General features: G+C 50.4%; 2 protein-coding genes across 8 annotated transcripts; one reads left to right on the plus strand and one right to left on the minus strand.

Annotated features, from left to right (window-relative positions):
• Positions 1 to 14: 14 nt before the first annotated feature.
• LOC122382518 (presenilin-1-like) lies at positions 15 to 5,081 on the minus strand. The gene is made up of 8 exons (XM_043367937.1): positions 4,708 to 5,081; positions 4,328 to 4,469; positions 3,877 to 3,944; positions 3,423 to 3,543; positions 2,953 to 3,151; positions 2,415 to 2,578; positions 1,832 to 2,023; positions 15 to 1,388 (listed from the first exon to the last, which is right to left on the minus strand). The coding sequence occupies exons 1-8, from the start codon at positions 5,079 to 5,081 to the stop codon at positions 1,233 to 1,235; spliced, it is 1,416 nt and encodes a 471-aa protein (XP_043223872.1). The 3' UTR covers positions 15 to 1,232.
• Positions 5,082 to 5,103: 22 nt separating this feature from the next.
• On the plus strand, positions 5,104 to 11,980 carry LOC122382521 (steroid receptor RNA activator 1-like). 7 transcript variants are annotated; one of them, XM_043367947.1, is made up of 6 exons: positions 5,104 to 5,148; positions 7,848 to 7,925; positions 8,642 to 9,087; positions 9,494 to 9,602; positions 10,160 to 10,801; positions 11,720 to 11,980. In XM_043367947.1, the coding sequence occupies exons 1-5, from the start codon at positions 5,127 to 5,129 to the stop codon at positions 10,384 to 10,386; spliced, it is 882 nt and encodes a 293-aa protein (XP_043223882.1). In that variant the 5' UTR covers positions 5,104 to 5,126; the 3' UTR covers positions 10,387 to 10,801; positions 11,720 to 11,980. The 7 variants fall into 7 exon arrangements, with proteins under 7 accessions (XP_043223882.1, XP_043223876.1, XP_043223878.1 ...); XM_043367941.1 differs by lacking the exon at positions 5,104 to 5,148 and adding an exon at positions 6,908 to 7,242; XM_043367943.1 differs by lacking the exon at positions 5,104 to 5,148 and adding an exon at positions 6,908 to 7,064.
• The last annotated feature ends 87 nt before the right edge of the window (positions 11,981 to 12,067 follow it).

Here is a 12,067-nt window from a genome sequence, read left to right on the forward strand (position 1 = left end):
AAATAGTTGATAGTCCAACGAATATGTATTAATTGGTAGAGCGACATATTCGGTACAATTCCCGTCCCGTATGCGACTGTGAACGGCACTATTCAAATTATCTCCCAACTATTCTAGAATAATCGCCGTGTTGAATAAGCAAAGCAACACAGGGTGATGACTGATCAGTACGTTCAACATTCAAACAATACATCTTTGAATACACAGGCCGTATGACTGGAATGATGATGCAAAACGATTATACCGCGCAAGAATTACAGAATACGAGAGATCGCGACGGTAAAAGCGCATTAAATATGAAGCAGACCTAGCACAGTTAAAAAGCACACCATTCTGATAAGTGATAACATCGGTGGAAAGAGCACCGTCTTGTGACCTGACACCTACTCATCACATCCGTCACACGCCTGTCATGGACGTGCCGCCACAGACCTGTCATCAGTCCTGTCAGAGGACTGTCATGTCCGTCGGGTCTGTGTCAATCAACACACCTGTCAGAGGGCTCCTGCCGCTCTTACTGAGCACCGTCTTCGAGTTTTGACTTGCCGCCACTCCCGTGGATCTCAGTACCCTGACACTCGCCGGTAGCTCCTTCCGACTGCCGTCCCAGCGGTCCACTTGAATCAGTGTCACTACGCGAACCATCCTCCCTCCCTTATCTCCCACTTCCAGTCTCTCAGGCTTCATACCTGTCTCAGAGTCACCGAAATACCAGCATCACAGCAGTGTCCTCCGTGGGCCTGTTGTCTTGCGGTGATGACGCGGCGACACTTCGGTCAGAGGTTTAGTCCGTGCCCACACCAGCCCGCACCGTTTGACGCGAAAGACGCGGCGCTTGGTCCGGAATGGAGTCACTTCTCCCACGGATATGAGGTCGGTGGTGGTGAACGTCGCGCCACTTGGAATGTTACTAATACTTTCACATACAAAGATCTCTCTTGCAAGTAGGGTGTAGCGTGTTTTCTCACTCATAAAATATTCGAATCGTTTGATTGTTTTGGTCACTAGTTTCTCACTGCACAATTTTATACCTAATCATAGCTTCGCTCTCACAAAGCTAGCACCGAATGGATGCGTCTCAACATCATGTCTCTGGGTTCTATTGACGCGGAAATAGGAATTATGTATGATTCCACATGTTAACCGCTCTACATCACAAGGTCCACCCCTAAGCACCTGTCGGGCGGCTTAGTGGCGGTGGGATCCGCAGTGTCTCCGTATCCCCGCCGCCGCTATATAAACACCTGCTGCAGCGCCAGACTGTCGGCGAACGGGGCGATCACGGCGCGCGTGGCGAAATAGAAGACTAGGCCGAAGGTGATCGAGATGGGCAGCGCCGGCAGCGCGGCTTTGATGATGGCCAGAAGCAGTAGTGTCAGACTCAGACCCTGTGGGGAGAGGCGGGGGTTAGAATGGGCGTCGGAGCGGGACGATGGATGGAGAGGAGTGCAGAGTTGTGCACTTGCGGGCGGTGTGACATGACGAGATGTCAGTTGGGTGTGAAGCCGTATGTCACAGTGGAGAAATGCGAGTTTTACAGTAAATGTCACACAACAGGTATGATCTGAGCGTAGTGGATTCCAACTTGAGAGCGGAACAAAACTTGGTTTGGGAGCAACTTACACTTCAGCTTGGGAGCAGACGAGGCAAGGAATGAAGAATCGCGGAATCCTGTAAAAACCGATCATTTCCGCAAACAACGCTGTTCCACCACAAACAAACAGGCGGAAAACTAAACAAACGTCTACCCACCACATACCCACAACATATCTCCCACCCGAACCATCCGTCCCTCTTCCTCCCTCCCTCCGTCCCTATCTGTTCTACTCACGATGAGGATGGCCACGAAGCAGGCGATGGTGGTGTTCCAGTCGCCGTACGAGGACGCCTTGCCCACCAGCACGCTGTAGAAGATAAAGTCGCCCAGGCCCAGCTTGATGCCCCGCTCCTCCTCGTCCTCGACAAACTGCGGCTGAGGCGGCGGCTGGCGCTGACGGTCGCCGGCCGGCGCCTGGTGCACCACCTGAGGGTGAGGGAGGGGGAGTTAGGGAGACTAACTAGCCCGGTAGCGCGCATCTCACCAACCTCACACCACCCAAACTGCAGCAAAGCAAACTATCCACCCTATCGCTCCCTCACTTTACCGAAACTATTCTTACTCAATGCACTCTGCGTTATGGAAAATTGCGACGAGCACTGGCACCTCTGACCTCAGCGCGGCTGCTGAGTGACGTTCTCGTGACCTGCTGAAGTACCCTCAATGATCTACTGGGCGCCTGGGCAGGCGGCTCGCTCCTGTCCGACCCCCTCCCTCCCCCCCGTCTGCTGTCGGCTCCTAACTGACCTGCTGTCGGCGCCGGGCGGCCCGCTCCTGTCTCTCCCACCCTCACTGCCCGTTAGGTGGGCTCACTGACCTGCTGTCTGCGCCGGGCGGCCCGCTCCTGCCGGTCCGGGTCGTTCATCTCGGCGAACCCGCCGTCGTCGCTCTCGGCAGCCGAGCGGCGCCGAGGGGGCCGGGCCGGCGGCGGGGCGCTGCCCTCGTCAGTGGCCATCACCACCGTGCTGTACACCATGGCCGCTGGGGGCGAGATGGTCCGAGGTTATAGGGCTGACTAGCGTGGGGTTGAAGAGGGAAAGCAAAAAAGGACCAGGTGACCCGGCTGAACGACATGAAATATGAGAAAGACAGACAGGCATGTTGCGCACATGTTGGACGATGACTAAGTTAGCGATAAAGTTATGGCAACATGACAATGAGATGTTCGATTACTGCTGCCAGCTACCTGCACTTGCACCTGCAGTAGCATCCCCTCAGAGCACGGTATTCCTATTACATACTCTGAACGCAAACATCCAGCCGTATATCTCCCTCCCGTTTCCCGTTTTTCGACCCAGCCACAGTCGCATCACAGCATCCCATCCAATCCGCTCAGAATCCCCAACGGCACCTACACGAGTAGATGAGCGCCGGGAAGATCTGTTCGTTCCGTTCCTGTGCGGTCTCGACCAGTTTGCGGAGCGGCCCGTGCGGACAGAGGACGGCTATCAGGTCCCAGACGGAGATGGTGCCCAGCACCACCCACGTCGTCCAGTCGGGCATGAACTTGATGAACACCAGCGCCATCAGAGCGGACATGAAGATCAGGTACGCCTGCGGGGTGGAACGGATGAGTGGGGTACGCCTGCGGGGGACGTTAAGGCGGTTTAGTGGATCGTTCGATTATCCGTAATTTCACAACCGCGGACTGATGTTGAGCATACAATTAATCTACAATCGCTGGTTGCAATTACATGTAGCATAAACGCTCTTCGCTCGGTGTTACGGATCACTTAAAATCACATTCTCCCTATTTCCAATCTCGTTATGAACATCTCCCGGTTTCCCCCAGTCACAGCGCTCCCCTTCGACACACTGTCCTCACCTGCTGTATGATGAGCGGCGCCTTCCAGTGGATGGCCACCATACCCACCACGCCAAAGTTCCACAGCGAGAACAGGATCGTCATGTAGTCGATCGGAACGTTGTAGGCGTTCAGTACCTCCCTGTACGGAGCGAGAAGCGAAACCACGTCACTAGGCGCAGACCACCGATTTGTCGAACTTCAGAACATTAGTGAACGGAATTTAGAAGAATGTTCTCGCACTGATTTCCAAATACAGACTTGCATAATTTGATCCTTGACAGGAGAGTTTTGAGGAATTCAAATTTGACTTGTCTTAGGTAGCAGGAAGTCAAACTATAAGTCAGCTGTCTACATGCAAGACATTTTCAAATGATCACAAAACTGTTAACATTAAAGTGACCAAGCGAAGCAGCAGTGTTATGAACCATTGGAACTCTGATGGCTCAGGCGGCGGCCATTGGCTTTTACTTACGACATGTAGATGTAGGTGAACATGAAGAGCAGCATAAACGACGATAGAATCAGCCATCCGTGAATAAACTGCGGAAGGGGAGATATTAATAAATATCACAGGGAAGTGTAGAATGAAAATAAACAACGCCTTCAGCAGCCGCACCAAACCCGACGTACGTTTTTAACGGTAGCACAAAACGAACGACACAACTATGTGCCACAGAGCATGTAAATTAAACTGTCAATGACGTATTAGCTGTTACAAATATACTTCAAAGTTCAATCTGCATCAGAAGATAAAATGTGGCATGCTAAATTTACCGTTGATCAAGAAAACAAGTTCTGACTAATTGTAAAAACAGTCGACAGCTACAACCAGCCACAGTTTTTTTCAACTTACCACCGGCCGACGCGATACTATCGACTAGCCCTCCCTCTCTTCCCCCACCACCGAGCTCGTCCGCACCAACCTTGTAGCAGCGGTACTTGTACAGCATGAAGATGAAGAAGGTCATACAGACGATCACAGAGAGCAGGATGGCGGCGTTGGCGAACGCGTTCCACGCCTTGGTGCCCGCGTTGTCAGAGGTCTCGTGGAACGGCGTGTACAGCCTGGGAACACACGTTGCCGCATTGGTAAATGGGATGTTGTCCGAGCCCGGAGAGCGACGAAAGACTGATGCAAGTAATGAAACTCATAAGTATGTTTTAAAAGTACTATGTAATGATTCTCACAAAGTATTAGAAAAGCATGCTACAGCGACATACCTAATGTCCAAATCAAGCAGCATGAGCACTGAAGATGGGGTTATTTCTGCTAAAACTCGCGAAGCGCAGCCCAGTGACTCACAGGTAGGTGGTGGACTCCTCCTTGTAGAACTGGATGCTGCTGATAGTGGCTACCACCACCAGCATACACAGCGTCACCGGCATGTACAGCTTGATGACGTGCGAGGCCCCGTACTTGAGCTCCTCCTCTTCTTCTTCGACCACCTCCTCGACCACCTCGCGCTCCGAGCCGCGCCGGCCGCCCTCGGGCGGGGCCGGAGGAGGGGGCGGCGGAGGGCCCGGTGCCGGCGCCGCGGCCGGCTCGGCGTCGGCGGCGCCCGAGCGGCGTTTGCGGCGCGCCGGGTTGCCGCTGCCGGCGCCGGCATGACCCACGGCCACCGCGGTATCCATCAGACAGGTGAACTCTGTGGCCGAGTCGCCCGAGCTCTCAGACATACGACAGGGGCGCGGCGGCACCAGTCACCTGTCAGAGGACAGCACATGACGTGGTCATACTGGCCAAGTAATTTTATATATCTCTTTAGCTGAATGTTTGAATGAAGAGATTGACAGAGCTGTTCATTCTGTCTCTTTCCTAAAAGCATCTCAGTACCATCCTTTCTCAGGATTTGCATTTTCATCAACATGTAAATGACATTATTTTGAAAGCCAATGGATTGTAGAATCCTCTCTACCCTACAGCATTACTTTTACCAAGACATGTTCTCTATCTCATTTACCACATATGCATCTGGATCTGGCCCTCCTCCCCACTTTGACTATTGCAACATTATCTGACAGAAATATCACAGCAACTGACTCCTTGTGACTGGAAAAACTTCAAAACAGGGTAGCTAGACTAGTGATAGGAACTCTACATAGGCCATCAAGGCAGCCACTGACAAACTGAGATGGAAATCAGCATTGACCACCCTCAAAACGAGACAAAATTCACAAACTCATAATGTGCTATCCACCCAGACAAACACAATCAACTCCCTACATAGGTATAGGTACATCATTTCTATTATTCCAACACTCGACCACAAGACACTGGCAGTCATGGCAGACTCCTGGAAAAGGTGCAAAAGGAGCAGGCACATAGCCAGGATTTTGTTCAGGGAGCCGGACGGGCCACAGGTCACGGCCCAATGTCGTCTGTCATAGGTACCCGGACCCCCCTCTAGAAATGGAAAACTCCTTGGATTTGGCCCACTATTTTTGGAGGTGTGGTGGAGCTGTTTTTAATTATTTTATTTTCTATTTAATTTTATTTTTCACCTTCAAGGAAGGCCATGGTACCCATTGTGACTGGATGATGGAAGGTCGTATACCTTCGACCTATCTACTGGCTGCCTTGACCTACTGCAAATATAGTGGATGATGCAGATTTTTCCTTGGGTTTGGATTACACTCTAAGCATAGGATACAAGGCTCAAGCAAGGGTGATCGACTCAATATACCCTGGGTTTATATAGCCTTGCCCTGGGTGATCGATGCCAGTCAGCAGCGCACTGAAAAAATTGATTGTAGGCCTGAAGTTGTCTAGTTAAGATTCTTCAAGATAGATTAGGTACCTATTCGGTATTCTTTCGCTATTACCTTCGTATTTGAAAACTTCAAAATATCTATCCTCCAGGCTCCAGAGGGATAGCCTTGCTCCAGAGCTCCAGAGTGAGAGAGAACAACTAAGAGAACAACTACTAGCAAGTAGTTTGGAAAAATCGGAAAAATCATCGGAAAAAAATCTTACTGCGCATTTGAGACAAAAGTGGCTTAAACGCAGTTCACACTTGCCCGTAAGGTCTGCCGGTGACGGGCCCGACACCGTCAAAACGGCCGAAACCGACGGAGCGACGGCCGTCAGGTCGACGGGCATGTGTGAACCGGCAGCGTTTGACGGCCGGCAACAGCTGACTGCGCCGGCGCCGGACCTGACGGCCGTCGCTTTGGAAAGTTCAGCAATGTTCAACTTTTGACGGTGACGGGCCCGTCGGTTTGAATGTCTGCGTGTTGGAGGAAGAGGAAAAGGAACGTTATCATGCAGCATGAAGCTCAAATGCATTTTTAAGATAGTTTATATCATTTTCTATCCATTTGTTGAGATGAAAGTGTTTATTACGGCACGATATCTTGAGATTCGATCCCTGATTTAAGTCAGCGAACCGATGTGTCTTTCATTAAAATAAAATTGCAGCATTATTTGACATAAAAATGTAAAAGCGTGGTATTTTATTTCTGTAATTCAAAGAATATTTTCAACTTCTCGGCCTTTACCCTCCCCCATCCCCTTCCCCCATCTGCGTCCATCTCGAAAATAGTGCGCCATTTCTGTCACAACATATGGCAGCCAATGGGAGCTACCAAATCTCAACTTTCGTTTGACGGGCTGCAGGCCGTCAGGTCGACGGTGACGGGCCCGACACCGACAGACTGACGGTCATGTGTGAACTGCGCTTTAGGCATAATTTGTTGCATCATAAATCACGTGATTTTATTTAACGAAAAACTTTTCGGAATGATTTGAATGAAATTTTCGAATGTAACTTTACAAAATGAATCATGTTATGTCATGTTTACTAAATAATGTTATCTTGAAGTCTATATAACATAAAATGTAAGATTTTGTGTATCAAAACCCACGTGATCAGGACTACTCATGACAAAGAAATTGTCTGATATAACCTCTACAGACCTTCAGTAGTGTATTTCGCTGTTTATATACACTTGATATACACTTTGGTATTTGCGTAAAAATTGGGCTTCTGGCTTTTTCAATTAGGCGGTGAGAGTCAAGCTGTGAGTGCGCCGCTTCAATTTGGTTGTGTTTTGACAATATTCCTGTAAATGATTAACAATAATTAAGTGTTAAAAGTTAAAACTGGAATTACAATAATATTGATCTTGATCTTGTCAAAATCAGCCTGATTGGTTGGTCAAATAATGTTAAGCTGGCCATAGGGTGCTTTTCAAATTTTTTAGCTCCTCGTCTTGCAGGCCTGCAGGCTGCAGGACCTTGCTTGCATTGCACACTGCACAGCAGCTAAGAATTGTGAGGATGTTGATGTACCTGCAAATCAATGATAGAGTGGAAAAACATCCAGAGTGATGCAATTTATCATTATATAGAGCGGTAGATTTGCCAGTGAATTTTATTTCACACAGTAGTAATGATGCATGTTGGTACTCACCTGCGCCCAACCTAATAAGTGCTTTTTTCAGGACCAAAGAATATCTGCTCATATCCTGCCTGGCTGTGCTTGAAATTTGATAATCACATCATGTCCTGGATTCGTGAAGGTTAGTACAGAGCGCAGGCCAAGGCTATGACATTATCTCATTTTGCGTAGTTATACATTTTAGAGTGAAAGAACATTTGTAATGTCCCTTAAACTTAAACTCTGCCTATTCATCTCTCTCTCTCTCTTTCTCTCTCTCTCTCTCTCTCTCTCTCTCTCTCTCTCTCTCTCTCTCTCTCTCTCCCTCCCCCTCCCCTCCCCCTCCCCCTCCCCCTCCCCCTCCCCCTCCCCCTCCCCCTCCCCCTCCCCCTCCCCCTCCCCCTCCCCCTCCCCCTCCCTCCCTCCCTCCCTCCCTCCCTCCCTCCCTCCCTCCCTCCCTCCCTCCCTTTCCTCTCACCTCTCACCTCTCACCTCTCACCTCTCACCTCTCACCTCTCTCACCTCTCACCTCTCTCACCTCTCACCTCTCTCACCTCTCTCACCTCTCACCTCTCACCTCTCACCTCTCACTTCTCACTTCTCACCTCTCACCTCTCCACTTTTCTCTTTCTTATTTCTCTTTAGCTCTATATCCACCTATTCTCTTTCCTATTCTTATAGTTTTATTTTCCTCTCATGCTCATTCTTATTCTCACGTTACCTTTTTCCTGTACCCCTCCCCTTCCCCTCTTCTTTCGTTTCATTTGCCCTTGCTTTCATCATTTTCTGCGCTCTCTTTACATTTACTTCCCTCTAAATATGTCAAACCACTCACTGCCTATCTGTCTTTTCATACAGGTAACCATGATAAAGCATGGAACGACCCTCCCGTGTTCGCGTACGACGCTGCGTCGGCGGCGCAGGCCAAGCAGAAGCGCACGCCGCTCAACAAGCGAGTCGCCTTCCCCGTGACGGGGACGGCCGGTCAGGGCTCTCCGCTGTTGTCCGGCCAGGGCCCGCCGCCGATGGCTCCAGGCCAGGGCCCGCCACCGATGGTCCCTGGCCAGGGCCCGCCCCCTCTCAGGCCCGGCCAGGGACCGCCACCGATGGCCTCTGGGCAGGCGCCGCCTCCTATGCTGCCCGGACAGGGACCGCCTCCTATGCTGGCCGGACAGGGCCCGCCACCGACGGCTCCTGGTCAGGGTCCGCCACCGAAGTCGTCTGGTGAGGAGGCGCCGGTTCTGTCCGCGGGTGAGATCAAGGCCAAGCTGCTGTCCATCCTGGACGGTCTGGATCAAATCGAGGTAGGTCAATGCCACCAGCCAGCTGCGGGTTGGTTGTTCGGTTTGTTTTAGGTCGGAGGGCCTGGCGCGGCACGGTCACTCGTTTGGGTGGACCATCGTCGGTGAAATTTTACGATCGTATCTTGTTACGCTCCATGGTTCATTGAAATCGACATTAGCAATGGTTCTGTGGGTTGCTGTAAAAAGCATCGAATGCTCTGACTAGTATTCTATGACCGTGGCTCTGACATACAAACTTTACTGTAAGCTCACACAAGAAAGATTTCACCGATACTCGCTGATAATTCTATCTACATAGACTTTCTCTTCTTGTCAGGCGCCATTCCATCTCCGGTATCCCCTCTCCTAGCGACACAAGTGAAAACGTAATTGTTGACTGCACCACCCTTTCGTGTGCGTGCTGCAGGCGAAGCTGAAGGATGACATCACGCTGCGTGTGGACGTCATCTGCTGTGTGCTGGACGCCGATCGACTCAGTGCGCCCGTCCAACAGAGATTATCGCAGCTTGTCAACGGTAAGCAGGCGTGGCCGTTCAACAGAGACTATGGCAGCTCGTTAATGGTAAGCGGCCGTGACTGTCCAGCAGAGATCCTCGCAGCAGACGTCAGTTGTAAGTTAACGTGCCTGTCCAGCAGACTCGCAGCTCGTCAACGGCAAGCAGGCACGTCCGGTTGCAGGCTCGGCCACTTTTCCGGGCAGCGCTGTCTGCTTCCGTAGAATAAATAATTGACAGTGGTTATAGTTTTGCCTCGAGTGCGAAATAATTGCGCTGAGTCGATCGGTGCCGAATGCGTTTATGATTCTTTTTTTCCTAATGTCATCACGGCTTCCATTGATTATGCTACTGCTCACAATTCACCTTATTCACCGTCTGCCTTTCTTGCAGCGTTTCTAACCGCCCCTTCCCTTGCAGCCTTGCTTGCAGCTCTGTCTGAAGGCTCTGTGGACACCGCCGACTGGCTGTAGCGTTTATAACGAGCCCCTCCCTACCCTTTCAGCGCTGTCTGAAGGCTCTGTGGACACCGCCGACTGGCTGTAGCGTTTATAACGAGCCCCTCCCTACCCTTTCAGCGCTGTCTGAAGGCTCTGTGGACACCGCCGACCGGCTGCAGCGCTCGCTCATGGTCGACTATCCCGGGGAGTGCGGATCCTGGATGCCCGGCATCCGACAGCTGATCGTACAGCTTAGCCCCGCCGCCGCCGGCGTTACACCCGGCGTTACACCCGACGTTACACCCGGAGTTACACCCGGTGACGGACCGGCCACGGACCCGTCGGCTGACGCTCCGGAGAGCTGAGGGATGGTTGTTACGGCGGAGGGTGTTTTCGATGCGCTCCGAGTGGGGAAAGCAGAGTATATAGATCGGGGAAAGGCCCTATGCAGCAGTGTAGGACTTTGGAGTGCTGCTTTTTTCAATGGTGGCCTCTCGGCTCGATCGTAAGGCTGAATTGCTCCGTGATGAAAGGTGACGGTGAATTTTTCGAAAGCGATTGGGACGTCTGTCGGACGATTTTCTGTTTTAACGGTGTTTTACACATTTTATCGGCTCATGCTTTTTTATTTTTTTGTGGTAAATAATTGTCCGTTTTTCAATTTTATAGTGCAATTGTCGCATGTGATTTACAAACTTATCGTGATCAGTAGATGTAGGCCGTGGAATATATTTATGTTGAGATCTTTAATTTTCCAGCTTTGAATCGACTGAAAGCGTCTTAACCCGCGAGTTGCTAGGGGGGGGCGTTAAACGCCCCCACTTTTTTCGCCGGGCCATAGCATAAAAACGGCGCGCCGCAGGCGCGCCAAATTTTGGGTACCTGTAGGGAATTGATTGAAGTTTATTGTGACAAAGTTTCAAAAAAATCGGTCGGAAAATTTTTGAGATATCGAGGTTTTAGTGACGTCATGATTTCTGAGTTTTCGACCAAAAACGGCATATGTTCAAAAAATCATATAAAATCACAGAATAGACATACAGACATGCCGTAAACGCCATTAGACTGCCAATACCATGATCAATCAAATGGCTATCTTCGATTATTGATTATCGTTCCGCATTTTCCATAATCTTGAACTGAATCTTGGCAATTTTTCGTGACTACTTCACGACCATGATACATGCATTTCTTAAATTCAACTTTTTGAGGCAAACACGTACACATATGATAAAATGAATGTCACCATCGTGTTCTGCGCCCCAAATTACCTATAAAACATGTGTCACAGGTTGCAAATATCAGCTTTGATTTTCGGGGATATGTGCCTACCCGGTTGACCTGACCTTGACCCTGACCTATGCTTGACTGACCCCTACATGGAGCTGACACTCTTGTAGGCCTTATATGATGGATTGTGCACCGTTTTGACAGAGTTTATGACGAGAGGCGCCCATTGCGAAGCCCTGAAGTCCATGCTACTGAAAGCCCGATTTCAGGTGTTTGACCTGACCTTGACCCGACCTGTGACCTCAAAATTCAACTTTAAAGTACTCATCTGAAGCGTCTCGTCGCGCTCTTTCGTTTGCCGCCTCGTGCGTTTCGCTGCGCCTATTGGTTCTCGAGTTATCGGCTGGGGGCGTTTAACGCCCCCCCCCAGCAAATGGTGGGTGGCGAAATACCCCAGCAACTGCCGGGTTAAAGTGGTCTGAAGGAGCTGCACTCGGAGAGCAGTACGATTCACGCCCACGCACTATGAATCAGTAGTTACGAGATCCGTGCAGTTTGCGATGGTCTGTCCTACCTCCGCCGGGGATTGGGGCGCCGTGAGTCGTTCTGTGCGTCATGAGTGGGCTCTGTCTCTATGTATCGTCTCATTGTCCGGTGGAGGATGGTGGGGAGTTGGACTCTGGTGCCTGCTGTGATGTTTTGTTTCGCGATAATATATTCCAAGTTTTATCATCATCTTCTATTGAAATGGAAGGCGAGGAAGCTTATTTTCAGCCTGCGAATCGTGATAAGACTGCCTGTCCGATGAAGAACTTT

Source organism: Amphibalanus amphitrite, unplaced genomic scaffold (genome assembly GCF_019059575.1).
Source record: "Amphibalanus amphitrite isolate SeventyFive unplaced genomic scaffold, NRLGWU_Aamphi_draft 000141F_arrow, whole genome shotgun sequence".
Taxonomy (NCBI): domain Eukaryota; kingdom Metazoa; phylum Arthropoda; class Thecostraca; order Balanomorpha; family Balanidae; genus Amphibalanus; species Amphibalanus amphitrite.

Excerpts from the sequence above, each read along its gene's own strand:
- LOC122382521 (XM_043367947.1), top strand. The coding sequence starts at position 5,127 with ATGACGTGGTCATACTGGCCAA. Across the intron at positions 7,926-8,641 it reads CATGTCCTGGATTCGTGAAG|GTAACCATGATAAAGCATGG; the intron begins GTTAGTACAGAG and ends CTTTTCATACAG. Across the intron at positions 9,603-10,159 it reads ATTATCGCAGCTTGTCAACG|CGCTGTCTGAAGGCTCTGTG; the intron begins GTAAGCAGGCGT and ends CTACCCTTTCAG.
- LOC122382518 (XM_043367937.1), bottom strand. The coding sequence starts at position 5,081 with ATGTCTGAGAGCTCGGGCGACTCGGCCACAGAGTTCACCTGTCTGATG. Across the intron at positions 4,470-4,707 it reads GAGGAGTCCACCACCTACCT|GCTGTACACGCCGTTCCACG; the intron begins GTGAGTCACTGG and ends GTGTGTTCCCAG. Across the intron at positions 3,152-3,422 it reads CGCCGCTCATCATACAGCAG|GCGTACCTGATCTTCATGTC; the intron begins GTGAGGACAGTG and ends TCCACCCCGCAG.